Consider the following 17,545-nt stretch of genomic DNA (forward strand, 5'->3'; position numbering starts at 1 on the left):
AAGTCTGCAGTGTTCTGAGCCTTCAACCAAACACCTTGACCCGCAATACCGTTCAGATATCTAATCATTCTATTTGCAGGTTCTATATAAGACTTCTTTGATACTTACATGAATTGACTTAGTGTCTGCACAGCATAACAAATATCAAGTCTAGTGATAGCTACATACATCAACTTCCCCACCAATCTCTGATAAGAAGTAATATCCTTCAAAATAGCATCTCCAGTAAGATCAGTAGTTTTGTCAAACTCTATTGAGATCAATTTAATATTGAATTCTAAAGGTGTGGAGCAAGACCTATTTCAGATATGAGTTGAAGAATGTATTTTCTCTAATTTAGTATGACCCCTTTATCAAATCTTAACACTCCAATGCCTAAAAAGTATTTAAACTCTTCTAAATCCTTGAGCTTAAACTAGTGGTGCAAAACTTTTTTAGCTTCACATATCATGGTTTCATTATCCTTAGTGATGAGTAGACCATCAACATACACCAAGACTACAACCATCCCTTCCTTCCTTTTCAAAATGAACACGAAATAGTCATAGGTATTTTGAATGAAACCTGTATTCAATAATATTGTGGTGAGTTTAATATTATATTGCCTGGAGGCCTATTTGAGGCCATATAATGACTTGTGTAGTCTATAGACCTTGTATAGTCCTTTCTTTTTGAACCCCTGAGGCATCTCCATATACACTTCTTCATCCAGATCTCCTTGCAAGAATGCATTATATACATTCATTTGATACAAACACCAATATTTAGAAACTGTCAGATTAATAACACATCTAATAGTCACCATCTTAGCAATAGGTCAGAAAGTGTCATGGTAGTCTAATACCTCTTGTCGACTATAACCTTTAGCCACTAGTCTTGCCTTGAACCTCTCCACTTTCCTTTTTGCTCTGTATTTGATCTTAAACACCCATTTTGAACCTATTACATTCTTATCAAGAGATAAGTCAACTACCTCCCAAGTGTTGTTATCTTCAAGAGCTTGAATTTCTAATTTCATGGCTTAGACCAATCTCTCATCCTTTGGTGCTTGACTAAAGTGTTGTGGTTCCACCAAGGTGGAAAAATTTGTCATGTAGCACTGATAACTAGGAGATGTGCTACTATATGATAAGTAGTTAGCCGAAGGATATCTTGTCCTCTTACTCTGTCCAGTTGCTACATAATCTTTCATCCAAACGGGCTGCTTAGATACTCTTGGTGTCTTTCTAGGAGGATCAATCGGCGATAAAGACTGCATGTCATTAATATGAGTAGGATAATTTTCAAACTGCGTGTCAATTAATGACCTGATATTTCCTAAGTTGTTGTCTCAAAAGGTATTATACGATCAATATCTTGACATGCATCAGACTTCATATCTGCAACATTGTTGATATTCTGTATGATTTGAGAAGTTCTATGGGATGATCCTGAGCTTGCATATCTGCAAAAGAAAAAAACATGTTCCTGAAAAATAACATCTTTATTGGCAAAGAACTTATTAGTGTGGAAATTAAACAGCAAGTATCCCTTTTGTGTGGTAGAATATCCTATTAAAACAACCGATCCAGCTCTCTTTGAGAATCTATCTCCTTTTGGAACTACTGATGCATAACATAAGCATCTATCACTCTTAGATGAGTTATTGAAGGGAATTTGAAAAACAACATCTCATATGGAATTTTACCCCCAATAGATGAAGATGGTAGCATATTCATTAGATATACTGCAGCTTTGACTCTCATGCCCCAAAATTTGATAGGCATGAAAGATTTAAATCTAATAGCTTTGGCTGCATTTAAGATTTGTATATGCTTTTTCTCTACCACATCATTTTTTTGAGGTGTGTGAGGACAGCTACTTTGATGTAATTGTTATGTCGAAAAAAGACGATTTAAAATTAATTTCAACTTTTTAGAGAAAAAATCAATTTTAGAAAAAAGGAGTCGCCACTTAATTTTTTAAAGAAATTAAGAAAACTTAATTTAAAAGACTCTAACAGATTTAAGTCTTAAAAATTCAGAGAAAAAGGTACGAGGTTCTTATTTCCACTTTGAGAAGGTGTTAAGCATTCAAAGTGGCCGCTAACGCGCGGTTATCCGACGATTTGAAAATTATTTGACTAACTTTTAAAAATATTAATTTAAAATGAAATGAAGACTTTAGAAATATTTTTTTAGAAAGAAAAAAAAAAGATTAAACTTAACATTGAAAATAATATAGATGTATATATAAAAAGTAAAAGTTTATCAAATAAATAAGTAAAGGTAGAAAATCATTTAAAGAGTAAACTTAACATGAATTGGTTTATCTTTAGGGGAATCTAATTAGGTTAAAATAAATTAAAATTAATATCTAAGAAAGTATAACTAACATAAGTAACTAAATTATTACAACTCGAATCAATATAAATACAATAAATAATACATTAACAACAATAATAATAACAACAACAACAACAACAACAACAATAATAATAATAATAAGAAGAAGAACAATAATAATAATAATAAAAACAACAATAATAATAATAAGAACAACAACAATAATAATAACAAGAACAACAACAATAATAATAAGAACAAACAACAACAACAACAATAATAATAATAATAATAATAATAATAATAATAATAATAATAATAATAATAGTAATCAACAACAACAATAATAAAAACAACAACAATAATAATAACAACAACAACAATAATAATAACAACAACAATAATAATAACAACAAACAATAATAATAATAATAGTAATCAACAACAACAATAATTAGAACAACAATAATAATAACAACAACAATAAGAAGAAGAACAAACAATAATAATAATAATAATAATAATAATAATAATAATAATAATAGTAATCAACAACAACAATAATAAAAACAACAACAATAATAAGAACAACAATAATAATAACAACAACAATAAGAAGAAGAACAAACAATAATAATAACAATAGTAATAATAATAATATCAAACTACTTGGAAAAATAATGAACAAAACTAAGTGCTTTAATGAAATAATCCTAACATATTCTAACTAATTAACTAACACATGCTAGCTAATTAATCCTAACACATGCTAACTATAACAAATTTATATCATTAATTCTAATTATTCTTATATACATACTAACTAAAAAAAATAAGACTATGAATCAACTAAATATAAAACGTGAAATAATTAAGTAAAATAAAACTGAAAAAATATTTTACCTCTTTCCGAGCCAAGATTGAAAACGATGAGCGAAAGACAACTTCACCATCACTCAATAGCTTGATGGAACTCCAATCTACAAAACAAAGAAAAAGATTTTTTTAAAAAAAGTTTAGACTCGAACCTTCGTGGGTTCTTAGCCTAAATTTCAACTTCAATCTCCTATTTTCCGTGAAGAAAATATAGATTGAAAGCTAGAAATTTTCACAACTTTTAGGCTGGGGACAAAAGTCCAAAATCCTAGCCAAGTTAAGAAAATTTCTAACTTTGGGGTGGTTAAAAAAACCTCCTCCTTCTTCTCTTTCTTAATGAAAATATGAGCCTTTATATACGCTCCAAAACCCCCAAATTTTCCATGTATTTTCGATGTGGGAGTTTGGGATTTTTTTTTATTTTTTTTATTTTATTTTTTTTTTAGAAAAAAAACTAAAATTTTCAAAAATGCAAACTATAATTAAACTAACCTAACTAACATTGTATTTAGTAAAAAATAAAATCTTTTAAAGTAATTTTTGAATAACCACATAAATATTAATCAAATATATAGTTATATAGAAATATGTATATCATACTAAAATTTATAAAAAGATAAAAATAGTTAAGAATAATATGAAAATATATATATTTTTTATAAAAGCTAATTGTTTCAAAATTTCAAATTCAAAGAAACTCGATAGCTAATTTGCGTTGTGGATGGCCAAAATTGGGTGTCAACAAAAACCTCCTCCTTCTTCTCTTTCTTAATGAAAATATGAGCCTTTATATAGGCTCCAAAACCCTCAAATTTTCCATGTATTTTCGATGTGGGAGTTTGTTTTTTTTTTTTTTTTTTTTTTTTTTTTTTTTTAGAAAAAACTAAAAATTTCAAAAATGCAAACTATAATTAAACTAACCTAACTAACATTGTATTTAGTAAAAATAAAATCTTTTAAGGTGATTTTTGAATAACCACATAAATATTAATCAAATATATAGTTATATAGAAATATGTATATTATACTAAAATTTATAAAAAGATAAAAATAGTTAAGAATAATATGAAAATATATTTTTTTTTTAAAAGCTAATTATTTCAAAAATATTTGAATTCAAAGAAACTCGATAGCTAATTTGTGTTATGGATGGTCAAAATTGGGTGTCAACAGTAATATGCCTAGAGACTGAAACAAATCTTTATATCAAGAGTTGAAAAACTATGTCCTATTATCTGATCTTATATTCTTTATATGAGTACTGAACTGATTTTTAACCATCAAAAAGAAATTTATGAGTTCCATAATGATTTCAGATTTGAGCTGCAGTAGATGGATCCAAGTATATCTACTGCAATCATCAACAATTGTCAAAAAATAATATTTCTTATCAAATGTTGAAATTTTATATGGACCCAAAAATCCATATGTATAGTGTCAAAATACTCAGTTGCTTTAGTATCACTAATAGAAAATGATAGCCTAGTTCGTTTAGCTAGAGGACATGCATGATAATTATTCAAGGACTCTCTATTTTTATTGTCCTTCAAGAGATCTAATAACTTCAGAATTTGAGATGAGGGATCGCCTAACCTTTTATGTCACAGACTGTTGTCCTGTACATTTGTTTTTGCAATTAGTTTCTGGTGATCATGAATCTTGCATGCCTTATTTATTTCACACCCACTCTTGAAAATGTATAAACCTCCCTTCTCCTTACCAATCTCTTTCACCCTGCCAGTGTAAAGGTCCTGAAACACACAGGAGTCAGGGTAGAAAGAAACAAAATAAGAGAGTTGTCTACTGATCTTTGGCATAGATAATAAATTAAATTTGAAGTCATATAAAAATAACATATTTTTCACAGCTTCACCCTCAAAGACAAAGGCCTCTCTAATATATGATATATCAACCTTAGCTCCAGTAGAAAGATTTACCTTATCTCTTTCTAATTTAGTTACTTTATGATTCCTTGAAAACACATCCTTATTTACTGTAATATGATGAGTAGCATCAGAATCTACAATCCATTCTTATTATGCAACATGAGATAATAGATAAGTAGCTATACCTGACCTGTTGACCTGACTTATTTCTTGTGTATCTTTGTTTAGTAGTTTCATGATCTGCTAGTACTCTCCATCTGTAAATCATTGCATTTTAGCTAAGATGACATTGTTTGCTTATTTGTTCATCTCACGACTAGTTGATTGTACTCTGATTTGCCTATTCATAATGATTGCTTCCACTGAATTATTTGCTAAAGGCTAAGTTTTGACTTGGCCTCCATACTGATTTCCATTTGGTTTACCATAGCTTTGGTTATTGTATCCCTCTAAGTGATATTGTCGATCAGTTCCTCTTGAGTTTCCATTATTGTAGTTTTCTTTCTTTCTTTGTTTTCAGTCTGTAAGATAACCTATTAATTTGTAGCAATTTTCTCTAGTGTGACTAGTGAAATGACAGTAATCACACTTTCTTCCTTTGTAACTTTGATTTCCATAATTGACTTCTGAGTTCCTATTCACTTGCATTGCAATCGGATCAGACTTGTCTCCCACGGTAGTCACACAAGTCAATTGCTGAATTTTATCTTTTACTACCATTGCATAAGCTTAATTGATAGTAGGTTTGATCTCATTCAATAGTATTTGCTTCGAGCTTAATCATATGAATCATTTAATCCAATTAGAAATTGGATTAACCTTAATTGATATATTGGACAAACATGTGTTAAAGCTGAAATTACAGTATCGTACTTATTCCATAGATTCTTCAACTTCACGAAGTAAGTTCATATTGAATCAGTTCCTTGTGAAAGTGTGTTGATCTCTCTATGCAACTGGTAAAGCCTCATGCGATTCACTTTATCAAAACGGTCTCTCAAATCCCCATACATCAAATGCACTTGTTGCATGCACAATCTCACTCGAGAGCTCTTCATTGACAATACTCATCAACCATGAAAGCACTACTGCATTGTAGGTCTCCTATTGTTCATATAATTCATTCTTGTACAGTGATCTGCTGTAAGATCCAGTTACAACTCGATATTTCCTTTTCTCCAATAACATATTCCTCATCGATCGACTCCAAACTCCATAATTCTCAGATCCAACTAGTTTGATAGGGATCAAGGCAGCTACACCTGCGATCTTTCATCAAAGAAGTATGTGTTCCAATGAGGGAATCAAGATGCTCAACCAGAGTAGATTAGCTAAGCTCCTTATACATATGATGGGCCTATATACAATGGATCACTAAGATCAATTTTAATTCTTATTATCTCCAGATCTTTCAACGATCACAACAATCTGATTTTCTCTAATTTCTGTCTACAACTTCATTCCTCGCAGCTCATCAAAGAACCTGCTCTGATACCATGAGAAAAACTAATCTAACAACTTATGAATTTGATAGAAATAAAGAAACCAATGGAAGTAAAGGCTTTATTGAAGAGGAAGAAAATAAATCAATCTGAATTCTATACAATGCTCATGTGTATCAGCTATTTATAAAGTAACTAAAGTATCTAGAATGATCTAGAAACTTCTATCTAACTAACATAAAAACTTCACATCCCAGCTCATATGCATCATCTAACTAATAGTGAGCAGTGCACATAGCTAACTGACTAACAGTGCATATAACTAACTTTGTGAATATGCTACAGTAACTAACTAACAGACTTCACAATAACTAGCTCCTATATTTCCAACATATATTCATGATAGTGATTCTTTTTTTTTGTTACAAATAAATATAATTTTTCGCTTTTCATTTTTTTTGTTGCCATTATGCTATATATATATTGTTTTTCTCTTTTACTTGGGACTATGACATTTGAACTGAGGGTCTTTCGGAAACAACCTCGCTATCTCCATGAGGTAGTAGTAAGGTCTGCATACATTCTGCCATTCATCTTATGAGGAGACTGGTGGATCAGTATAGGGAGAGAAAGAGGGACTTGCATATGGTATTCATAGATCTAGAAAAGGCCTAAGATAAAGTTCCACGAGAGATACTATGGAGATATTTGGAGGCTAAAGGTGTACCTGTGGCGTACATTAAGGTGATCAATGATATGTATGAGGGGGCCAAAACCAGGGTAAGGACATCAGGAGGGGACTTAGAGCACTTTCCAGTTGTGATGGGGTTGCATCAAGGATCAACCCTTAGTCCGTTTTTATTTGCCTTGGTGATAGATGGATTGGCGCGACAAATTCAAGGTGAGGTGCCATGGTGTATGCTTTTTGCGGACGACATAGTCCTGATCGATGAGACTTGTAGCGGAGTTAACGCTAAGCTAGAAGATTGAAGACATACCTTGGAGTTTAAAGGATTTAAGCTGAGTAGGACCAAGACAGAATACTTAGAGTGCAAGGTCAATGAGACACCTCAGGAGGCTGGCGCGGAAGTTAGACTTAGTGACCAGGCCATCCAAAAGAAAAGTAGTTTCAAGTACCTTGGGTCTATCATGCAAGGCAGCGGAGAGATTGATGATGATGTCATATATCGTATTGGGGCAGGATGGATAAAATGGAGGCTCACTTCCGGTGTGCTCCATGACAAGAAGGTGCCACCATAACTTAAGGGCAAGTTCTACATAGTGGTGGTTAGACCGGCTATGTTATATGGGGCGGAGTGTTGGCCAATTAAGGTCTCTCACGTTCAAAATATGAAAGTAGCCGAGATGAGAATGTTGATATGGACGTATGGGCATACCAGGAGCGACATGATTAGAAATGAGGCTATCCGGGATAAGGTAGGAGTGGCCTGCGACTGAGATGGTTTGGACATGTAAAAAGGAGAGACGCAGATGCCCCAGTGAGGAGGTATGAGAGGTTGGCCATGGATGGTTTCAGAAGAGGTAGGGGTAGGCCGAAGAAATATTTGGGAGAGGTGATTAGACAGGACATGACGCAGTTACAGCTTACCGAGTACATGACTTTAGATAGGAGGGTGTGGAGGACCCACATTAGGGTAGAAGGCTAGTACATAGTCTCGTTATTCTTCTCTATTAGTAGGCGCATTAACGCATTATAACTTCTTTTGTGGAGGACTCAGATTAGGATAAAATGCTAGGTGACTTAATCTTACACCATAGTGGTTGTAGTTCTGCTCATTGTTTATTGTCATTTGATTTCTGCATTGTATTGTTGTTTATAGGTGTGGGGCCATTGCACTTTGATTATTTTATTTATTTATAGTAGTTAATGCATCTTTCTTTCCGTACTATTCTATCATGACTTTCTCACTTTTGTTATTTCTTGTTTTCATCTTATTTTCGATATGCTTGTCCTTATCTGACCTTTTATCTTGTTTTAACTCTCTTGAGCTGAGGGTCTTTTGGAAACAACCGCCCTACCTTTCAAGGTGGGGGTTAGGTCTGCGTACACTTTACCCTCCCCAGACCCACATAGTGGGACTATACTGGGTTTGTTGTTGTTGTTATTGTTATTGTTGCCGTTGTTAAATAAATATAATTTTACTAGATAATTTTGAACAATTAACTCTTATTTGTAGTAAAACACATAATTACATAACAAGTAGGAAAACAAAATTAAACCATATGGGACTCACATGAGTGTTGCTGGGATTATTTGCAATTATTCAACATTTTTGCAAATTTGAAGAAATAGATTTTGAATTTCAAATCTAATAAAACGTAAATTCAAATCACGTGTAAGTATTATTATAAAAGCTTGAAAAAATAGCGGGAATGAAGATTAATGGTATAAACTACTTTCAGCCTCCAATGCATATGTCTAAATTCAAGCATAAATATCGAAAGTTTGATCATGGCAAATCAACTTTCAGATGCTTGGAAAGCCACGTGCAGATGTTGAAAGTTTGGCATGCAAAAATTTGTAACTTCGATCCCATTCCCATATATCGAAAAGTTAATTTTGAAATGGCTAAACTTACAAAAATCGGCTATTTGTGCACTTCCCGAAGCGTCCATTTGGGCCTGTGGAGATAGATATCAAGTAATGGGCCGTAATGTGCTCTAAGGCTCAAGTCTTTAGCCCATTATCTATTCTCAATGGCGCTGATACGTAAATGTTCGCTAAACACGCGCGACTCCGTCGCTGTTAAGACGTACCGGTCACTTTCCTCCTCCATTTTCGTTAATCGAAAAGCTTCTTCATTAAGTAATCCAAAACGAATTACAGAGAGGAAATTTCACCGTTCGTCTCATTAACGATCGTGTCTCCTCGATCTCCTTCGTATTTGTTTTCATTATACAATCCGATGGACGATTCTTACACCAATTTCCCGACGAGTCACCTTGTTGGCTCAGTACCGGTATGTACTTTTCACTTACGCTTTTTTTTTTTCCTGTAACTTTATTTTTTGTTTGTGGATTTTTCCGAATCGTTGAGATTCTCACTACATTGGCGATTTTAGTTACTCTTTGTGGTTAATTAGTTTCCTTTAGGTTTATAGACCGGTTACTTTTCCTTAAAAGACTAATTATTATTGATATTGGATTTGAATAGAGTGAAATTGGTATTTGTTTGTGTATGGAAATGCATGATTTGTTGAGATTTTTCACTATATTGGGATTTTAGTTACTCTTTGAGGTAAATTAGTTCCCTTTTAGGTTTATAGAGAGGTTAGGGTTCCTTAAAAGACAAATTGTTATTGATATTGGAATTAATTGGATTTGATTAGAGTGGAATTGGTATTTGATTGTGTGTGGAAGTGCATGTTTTGTTGAGATTTTTCACTACATTGGTGATTTTAGTTACTCTTTGTGGTAAAGTAGTATCCTTTAGGTTTATAGATCGGTTAGTGTTCCTTAAAAGACAAATTATTATCGATATTGGGATTAATTGGGTTCAAATAGAGTGGAATTGATATTTGATTTTGTGTGGAAATATATTATTTGTTGAGATTTTTCACTACATTGGGATTTTAGTTACTCTTTGTGGTAAATTAGTTTCCTTTAGGTTTATAGAGCAGTTAATTTTCCTTAAAAGATAAATTATTATCGATATTTTGATTAATTGGAGGCGGATAGAGTGGAATTGGTAATGACGAGGATTCAATGTAGCAGAATCTGCTAGTTTGGAGTGAGGCATAGTTGATTTGATTGATTGTTTTCCTAAAGGAGTGATTATAAAATATCTTATCCGATTCCTCCCAGCCTATTCATTTCCAAATCATTTTCCAAGTTTATAGAGAGCACACACCAATTAATATGGGTATTATGGTAAAATAGATACTAAATGTGAGTGGAAATTTATGATTTGTTGAGATTTACGCTACATTGAGACTTTAGTTGTTCATTGTGTTAAATTAGTATCCTTTATAGAACAAGTAGTGTTCCTTAAAAGACAAATTATTATCGATGTTGCGATTAAATGGATTAAAATAGAGTGGAATTGGTATTGAGGATTCAATGTAGCAGAAATAATTAGCTAGTTTGGAGTGAGGCATAGTTGATTGATTGATTCTTGTGATTAATTTGTTTCCTTTTGTGTTAGAGAGATTTTTCCATTTGAATTTTCTTTATCCACATAGTTGATCCCCAACTAGTTCATGATTGAGGCTTGTTTATTGATTGGTTGTTATGATTATTTGTTTCTTTGTAAAAGTATGTTCGACTGTGGACTAAGGGGGAAAATAAAACGGAAAAACATAGGGTAGATTTTCACGTAATTGTACCAAGCAATTGGGAAATTGATTATTGGTTAAGTACTGAAATTTCTAACTACATTGGGATTTTTGTGAATGGTTATAATAGATTTGTTTCTTTCTGTTTTGTGACACTACAAATAATTGGAAAATATAGGAAATAAGCATAAGATGGGTATTCTTTTAACACGTTTGAGCTAGCTGCACTTGAACAAACTAGTTGATTTCGGAAATAGTATTTTTTGAATCCTCATCGTTAGGATGCACCTTGTAGGGAGACTGATGGAACGGTATGGGGATAGGAAGAGAGACTTACATATAATGTCCATTGACCTCGAAAAGACGTACGACAAAGTTTCTAGGGAGGCTTCTAGGGAGATGTTTGGAGTCTAAAGGTGTACTTGTGTCTTAAGTTATATTAGGGATATTAAGGACATGCACGATGAAGCCAACACCCGTGTAAGAGTAGTGACCAATGGGAGGAGACGCAGATGATGAGGTTGCATAAGGATCAACCGTTAGTCCTTTTCTATTTGCCTTAGTGATAGACGAATTGACACGACATATTCAAGGGGAGGTGTCATGATGTGTGTTATTCACAGATGACATATTATCGATCGATGAGACGCGTTGTAGAGTAATAATAAGCTGGAAGCTTGGAGACAGGTCTTAGAATCGAAAGGTTTTAGGTTAAGTAGGGCTAAATCAGAGAACGCGAGTGCAAGTTCAATGACGCAGTGCATGAATTGAAAGTGGAAGTGAAGATCGATACGCAAGTCATATCTAAGAGAGGATGTTTCAAGTATCTTGACTCTATTATCCAAGTAAATGGGAAGATTGACAAGGATGTCACATATCGTATTGAAGTAAGGTAGGTGAAATGGAGGCTCTCGTCTGGGGTACCGTGTGATAAGAATGTGTCACCAATGCTTAAAGGTATAGAGTGGCGAGACCTACACTATCATATGAGGTTGAGTGCTAGCCAGTCAAGAACGCACACGTTAAGAACATGAAGGTAGTAGAAATGAGGTTGCGCAGATGGATATGTGGGCATACTAGGATAGATAAAATTAGGAACAAAGTTATACACGACAAGGTGAGAGTGAATGGCCTTCGCGACGAACAAGATGAGGGAAGTGAGATTGAGATGGTTCGGACATGCGAAGGGGAGGTGTGCAGATGCACCAGTAAGAAAGTGTGAGAGATCGACTTTTACAAATTTAGAAGAGATAGAGATAGGCTGATGAAGAATTGGGGAGAGGTGATTAGACAAGACATGACACATTTTCAGCTTACTGAGGACACAACTCTCTATATGAAGGTATGTAGGTCGAGGATTAGGGTAGAAAGGTAGTTAGTAACGGAGTGTTGTCATACTTTTATGTGGGAGAAACAGGGAGGTCAATCTCCTTCTCTCATTTTCTCCTTATCCAATAGTATTAGTTAATATTCGTGTAGTACCTTATTACTCAAAATTTCACTACTATCTGCCGCATCATTTGCTCTGTGTATCTTGCTATTTTTCTGCCATTATTTTTCTTTGAATCCTACTTTGATTACACTACTTTTGATCCAAGGGTCTATCAGAAATAACCTCCCTGCCCCACAAAGTTAGGGGTATTATAAAAGAGTCTTTTTGGAATGCAGACTCTCTTCTTTTTATTGAAATGATTAAAAAAAAAGGATCTTGGATTCATAACTTTCTCTTAATAAAACTACAATGGAATGCATTTTATTTGACTACTAATTTGAAGGATCTGACTTCCTTGAAATATTATGTTTTAGTGCTTCAACAAGGCTCGGGAATTTATTCTTTCCGGGAGTCTAAAGTTTAAACCCAAAAACCATATCTAGAGTCAGTTTTGATTGTTTGTCAAGTAATTTCAACTATACCTAATAGCTGACTCTAGTATTTGCTTAGGACACTTCTTTTACATTATAGTTGTTGTATATTGTACAGGCAGTTGTCACTGAAGAAAAGAACAGCTATAAACCACAAGGTACCCTCCTGTAATAGGAATTTGTTATAACTCTTTTGATTGCTCTCTTGAAGAACAAACTTATGCTAATCTGTTAATGCTGTTAGCAGCCCTTGCAGCAAATTCTCCAATGCTTCCTCCAAATAATGGTTCAAATGCAGGAAGAGGGTATCAAACTCTTGGAGGTGGTATGTCTTTCAAGATACTGTATTTCCTTCTTCCTGATATATGAAATAATTTCTTTTACTGAATACTGAAAAAGTTTGTATGACTGGCATGTCATTTTGATGGTGGATGATGATTGCATTAAACTTTTTTATCAGATGTCCCTGGAGGGACGATGAATGCATTAAACTACTTGTTTGAAAAATGCAAATAGAATTATTCAATAAGAAAACATCATTTATGAGTTTGAAGTCCAATTGGTTTTAATGAATTTGATTTTGAGACTTGCAGAGGACTTGTAGAGTTAGTATGACTTGAATTTTTTTTAGCAAATATATATTATTTGTTGAAAATGTAAATAGAACTACTTCAATGCAAAACATTTTTTCTGAGTTTGAAGTTTCATTTCTATTAATGGATTGATTCTGAGACTTGTGGATCGTTTTAGGTTATTATATGAAATTGTGCCAAACATCACAAGTTATGAAAAGAGAGAATGGTACATAAGATAGGACTAATGAGTTCTGATTGAAGTTTTATAACAGACCAGGAAATAACTGCCACTGGTGGTAAGCTCTAGGTGATTGCTACAGTATCGGTTTTATCTTCTATTTCTTGGACAATGACACAAGTCTTATGTGTTTTGGTGTTGCAATTTGTATATGTATTTTCAAATGTGCAGATAACTTTCTACAAAGGCTATTTTTTCGTCCTTATTTTAGTGAATGTAAATGTTGAATTGAAATCAGAAAACTCAAGCATATCTCTAGCTGGGTATTACAATATAGCAATGGTGGCTTCTTTCTTAAACAACCTAAGTGAACTGAAAGACTCTGGGTGTGTGTAAAAACATGGTATCTTGCTCCTTAATTTGTTGATAAACTTATTGTGCATAAAACTACGAGTTATTACTACCTTGACTAACATGTATCCAAAAGAAAACAAACCCTTAAATAACCATTCGTCACACGAAACTATTTCTTTCTTGTTTATGGTTCCGCAGAAGCTAATTTGGAAACAATATCACTTACTGGTCTATGTAATGTTCCATACTGAGGATCTGTGAATCCATTCCACATTTGGCAAAAGGGAAAAACCTTCAAGGGATGGAGCTACGATTGAAAGTTTTTCTTGCTAAAAAAAGTCTTCCCTTATTTCAGTAGCACAGACTGCGTATTTGTAAATTCTGAGTGGTGTTTTTACTGTTGAAAGATTGAGGAGAAAAGAGAGATTCATACTTCTGAGACATGTCCATATAGTGATAGCGAGGGGATCTACTTAGGTAACATTTAGTAGACCATAGAGAGGAATCCATTGTTAACATCACACTGTTTAAGGAAAGGGTAGGCTGCAGTTTAGGTTTCGTGTAATTGGAGTCTAAAATACAAAAAGAGGCTGTTTTTGCAGCTAACTTCTGCATATCTGCATGAAGGATTGACATTGATCTTTTCCTTTCTTTGTTGCTTCCTTTTCTTTTTTATGTTATTGTCCTTCTTGGGCTTCCTTTCTGCCATATGGCATTCACCAACCTTGACTTGTTAAACCTACCTTCTTGTAATGACTGCTAGGCATCTATGATGCTTTAAGGAGTGCATATGCTTGTTATGTAATCCGAATTCATAGAGCACATCAGAAGTAATAGCCGTGCAGCTTCCATTAGTTCAAGTAATGCCTACCTAATTTATGCAGAAGGAGATGGGCAGCAATCAACAAACAAATGGAATGGAGTATTTAGCGTGTCATCTTATACAGAATATTTTAACGTGGATACAGACCTTGTCTTGAACAGATTGATGAGTTCATTGAATCCTACTACTGGAGATTTCTTCAGCAAGATTGATGCTAACCCTGACCTGTAAGTCCTACTTATGTAACTGTAGAAACATGGCGATAAAGCAACTAAGTTTTTTCAGTTGCTGATATATAGATAATTTAACTAGGTTTGAGGAAGTATGAGCTTATTCGAACAGCACGAGGATTCAGAAGTTCCCATATTCCATATTTACATACACTTATGCATCTATATGTATTATCCTTCATAAGAAATTGAAAAAGAGATGCAGAAAAAACTTCTGTTTCGGTAGTGAAACTCAATCTTGTTACGGACCTTTATGGTGAAAGAACTAGTCTTTGTAATAGGATGCTCAAGACATACTTATTAGAAAACGGGATGCTGATCACATGTATATTTCTCATGAGGTGAAGTTTCAATGGAAAACCTTGTCCGCATTCTTACTGTTTGATTGTGTATAATATTTCCTCATTCTAGGATAATGATTAATTCTTCATGTTGATGTCCTATGTTGTATCTTGCAGTTCTGATGTACAAATTTTTAATTCTTCTATGAGGATATTTGGTATATTAGTTTTTGTCTTCTGAGACATAAAATCATTACGTTATTGATGTATCAAGCCAAAATAACCTTTGCTTAAGTTCTGGAGACTCTCAAGCTGCTGGTGAACCAATTCTCTTAGATATGATGTTGTACAGTAGCAATTCAATAGCGTGTCCTTTTTCTCTTTTTCTGTTTAATATCTTGTATCTCCTTGTAATGTGGGATTAGTGTGCTTTCCTTGAATTATTTGAGTTTTTAAATTTCTCCATCTTCTAATATTGTTCTTCTTTCTCCTGTTCTTGCATATTTCAGTTATGGGCTTGTCTGGATATCTACTACTTTAGTATTTGTCCTTTCTTCCATTGGGAACTGTGCCACATACTTGATGCACAAAAGGAGCGATAATAATAGTTCTTGGAACTTTGATGTCAATTATGTGAATGTGGCAGCCTGCTCAGTATATGGTTATGCATTGCTAGTGCCGTTGGGGTTTTACTTCTTGCATCGGTATATGGGTATAAGTGCTAGCCTGATACGCTTCTGGTGCTTGTGGGGATATTCACTTTTTGTTTTAGTTCTGAGCTCTGTAAGTGTATAACTTTTCTCTGGATAACTCAGACCCTTTTTAATCGTATTGCTGACAGAATAATAAGGGAAATGCCCCCTCCTTCCTGTACTACCTCTATGGTTTAGAAACATACAGCTTTTATACCTCTCCATAATGCATCTCTCTGCTCGAAGTGCTATTAAGCGAATGCATAAAATGTGTTGTAGCATAACTTGATTCCATAACAATACAGTTTTACCTTGATAAGTTATAGTTTTCTAAGCTTTATTAGCTGGTTGATATATAGAACAATATTTACACCTTGTGCATTGTTTGCATGTTGGAGTTTGACTGATTTTTTTATCTCCGATGAAAAGGAGAGAGTTGCTGGTTTTCTGTCACTTCTGTAGAAAATTAAATGATTCCCTTTTTTTATTTTTGGCAACATGTATTCACTAAGATCCTATTATGTCTTCTCCATCTTTCAGTTTCTGTTGATCATCCCCATCGAGTTCCTTAGGTGGACCATCACAATTGCTGCTGCCACAACATCAGCTAGTTTCGTTGCTTTAAACCTCAGGACATATGTACAGTCAGATGATCTTATGATTATACTGGTTGCTGCTTTTGCCCTGCAAGCGGCTTTGACAATCTTTATCAAGATGTGGTTCTTCTCTTAAGTTTCGGGTTACTCTATCAATTGTATGCTCAACTCGCAGTTTCAAAAGTGTAGTTCGAGTTTTGTTTTCCTCGACAAATTTCTTCCCTTTCTGGTGTATTTGGTGTACCAATTAATCAGTGGTTTGCATAGTTGTGTGAAGCAAAGAGGAGTGGACAGTACAAACAGAGGAAACTTGTAGAGAAGTGTCTTAATGGTTTCAACAAATACTACCTTTTGTAATTTACTGTTGCATCTGGAGAGCATGTATTTTTGGTCTATAGGTATATGATAACGTTTTTTCATGAACGAGACTAATGTATGAGCAAATGCTTATAGTAAAATTACCTTTTCCCACATGTTTTAAATTGGAGTTTTTTTTTTCTTTTCAGTTTTTGCACAATTTAATAAATTTTAGTTAAGAGGACTAGAAATTGTGTACATATTAGGAGATAGGTACATTTTTGATTCAATTTATTCTCATATTATAATTAGTAGTATATGTTTTACTGAAAGATGTGCACTTGTAGATTACTTAGATAATATTTGACATTTCTAATATACACGTAAAATTGTTATCCAATTAAAGATCCATTTACTTCTTGTTATGTATTTCTGTGACAATACAAATATATCTATGAATTTATTATACAATAAAATAATTACAAAGCCTAACATCTAATTGATATACTTTTGTTCCTTTTTAGTTGTCATAATTTTTATTTTAATAGTCAAATAATATGAATTTTGATTAGTATTTTAAGATATATTTTTTCATCATATTAATACGAAATAGATTGTAATTTATAGAACTTTTCATATATATCTAAATTTTTTATTTCAAAATATCAAATTAATGTTATCTAATTTAATTAAATTGATTTTCGTAAAATACAACAATTTCATTTAATACTTGTATGTTTTTCTAGGGATCTTAGTCGAACCCAATTCTTCATATACTTTAGCGTCGTGATGAGGATGTCTCTTTCGTTAAAAAATTATATATTAATTATTTT

The 17,545-nt window shown here is 33.2% G+C and overlaps 1 protein-coding gene across 4 annotated transcripts; it reads left to right on the forward strand.

Moving 5' to 3' along the window:
* The first annotated feature begins 9,257 nt into the window (after window positions 1-9,257).
* LOC129880905 (uncharacterized) lies at window positions 9,258-16,888 on the forward strand. 4 transcript variants are annotated; one of them, XM_055955149.1, is made up of 6 exons: window positions 9,258-9,509; window positions 12,805-12,844; window positions 12,931-13,008; window positions 14,678-14,843; window positions 15,637-15,910; window positions 16,360-16,888. In XM_055955149.1, the coding sequence occupies exons 1-6, from the start codon at window positions 9,456-9,458 to the stop codon at window positions 16,549-16,551; spliced, it is 804 nt and encodes a 267-aa protein (XP_055811124.1). In that variant the 5' UTR covers window positions 9,258-9,455; the 3' UTR covers window positions 16,552-16,888. The 4 variants fall into 4 exon arrangements, with proteins under 4 accessions (XP_055811124.1, XP_055811122.1, XP_055811123.1 ...); XM_055955147.1 differs by having other exon boundaries at window positions 9,259-9,509; window positions 12,931-13,011; XM_055955148.1 differs by having other exon boundaries at window positions 9,259-9,509; window positions 12,934-13,011.
* Window positions 16,889-17,545: the final 657 nt, after the last annotated feature.

This window comes from Solanum dulcamara, chromosome 2 (assembly GCF_947179165.1).
Source record: "Solanum dulcamara chromosome 2, daSolDulc1.2, whole genome shotgun sequence".
NCBI classification, from domain to species: Eukaryota; Viridiplantae; Streptophyta; class Magnoliopsida; order Solanales; family Solanaceae; genus Solanum; species Solanum dulcamara.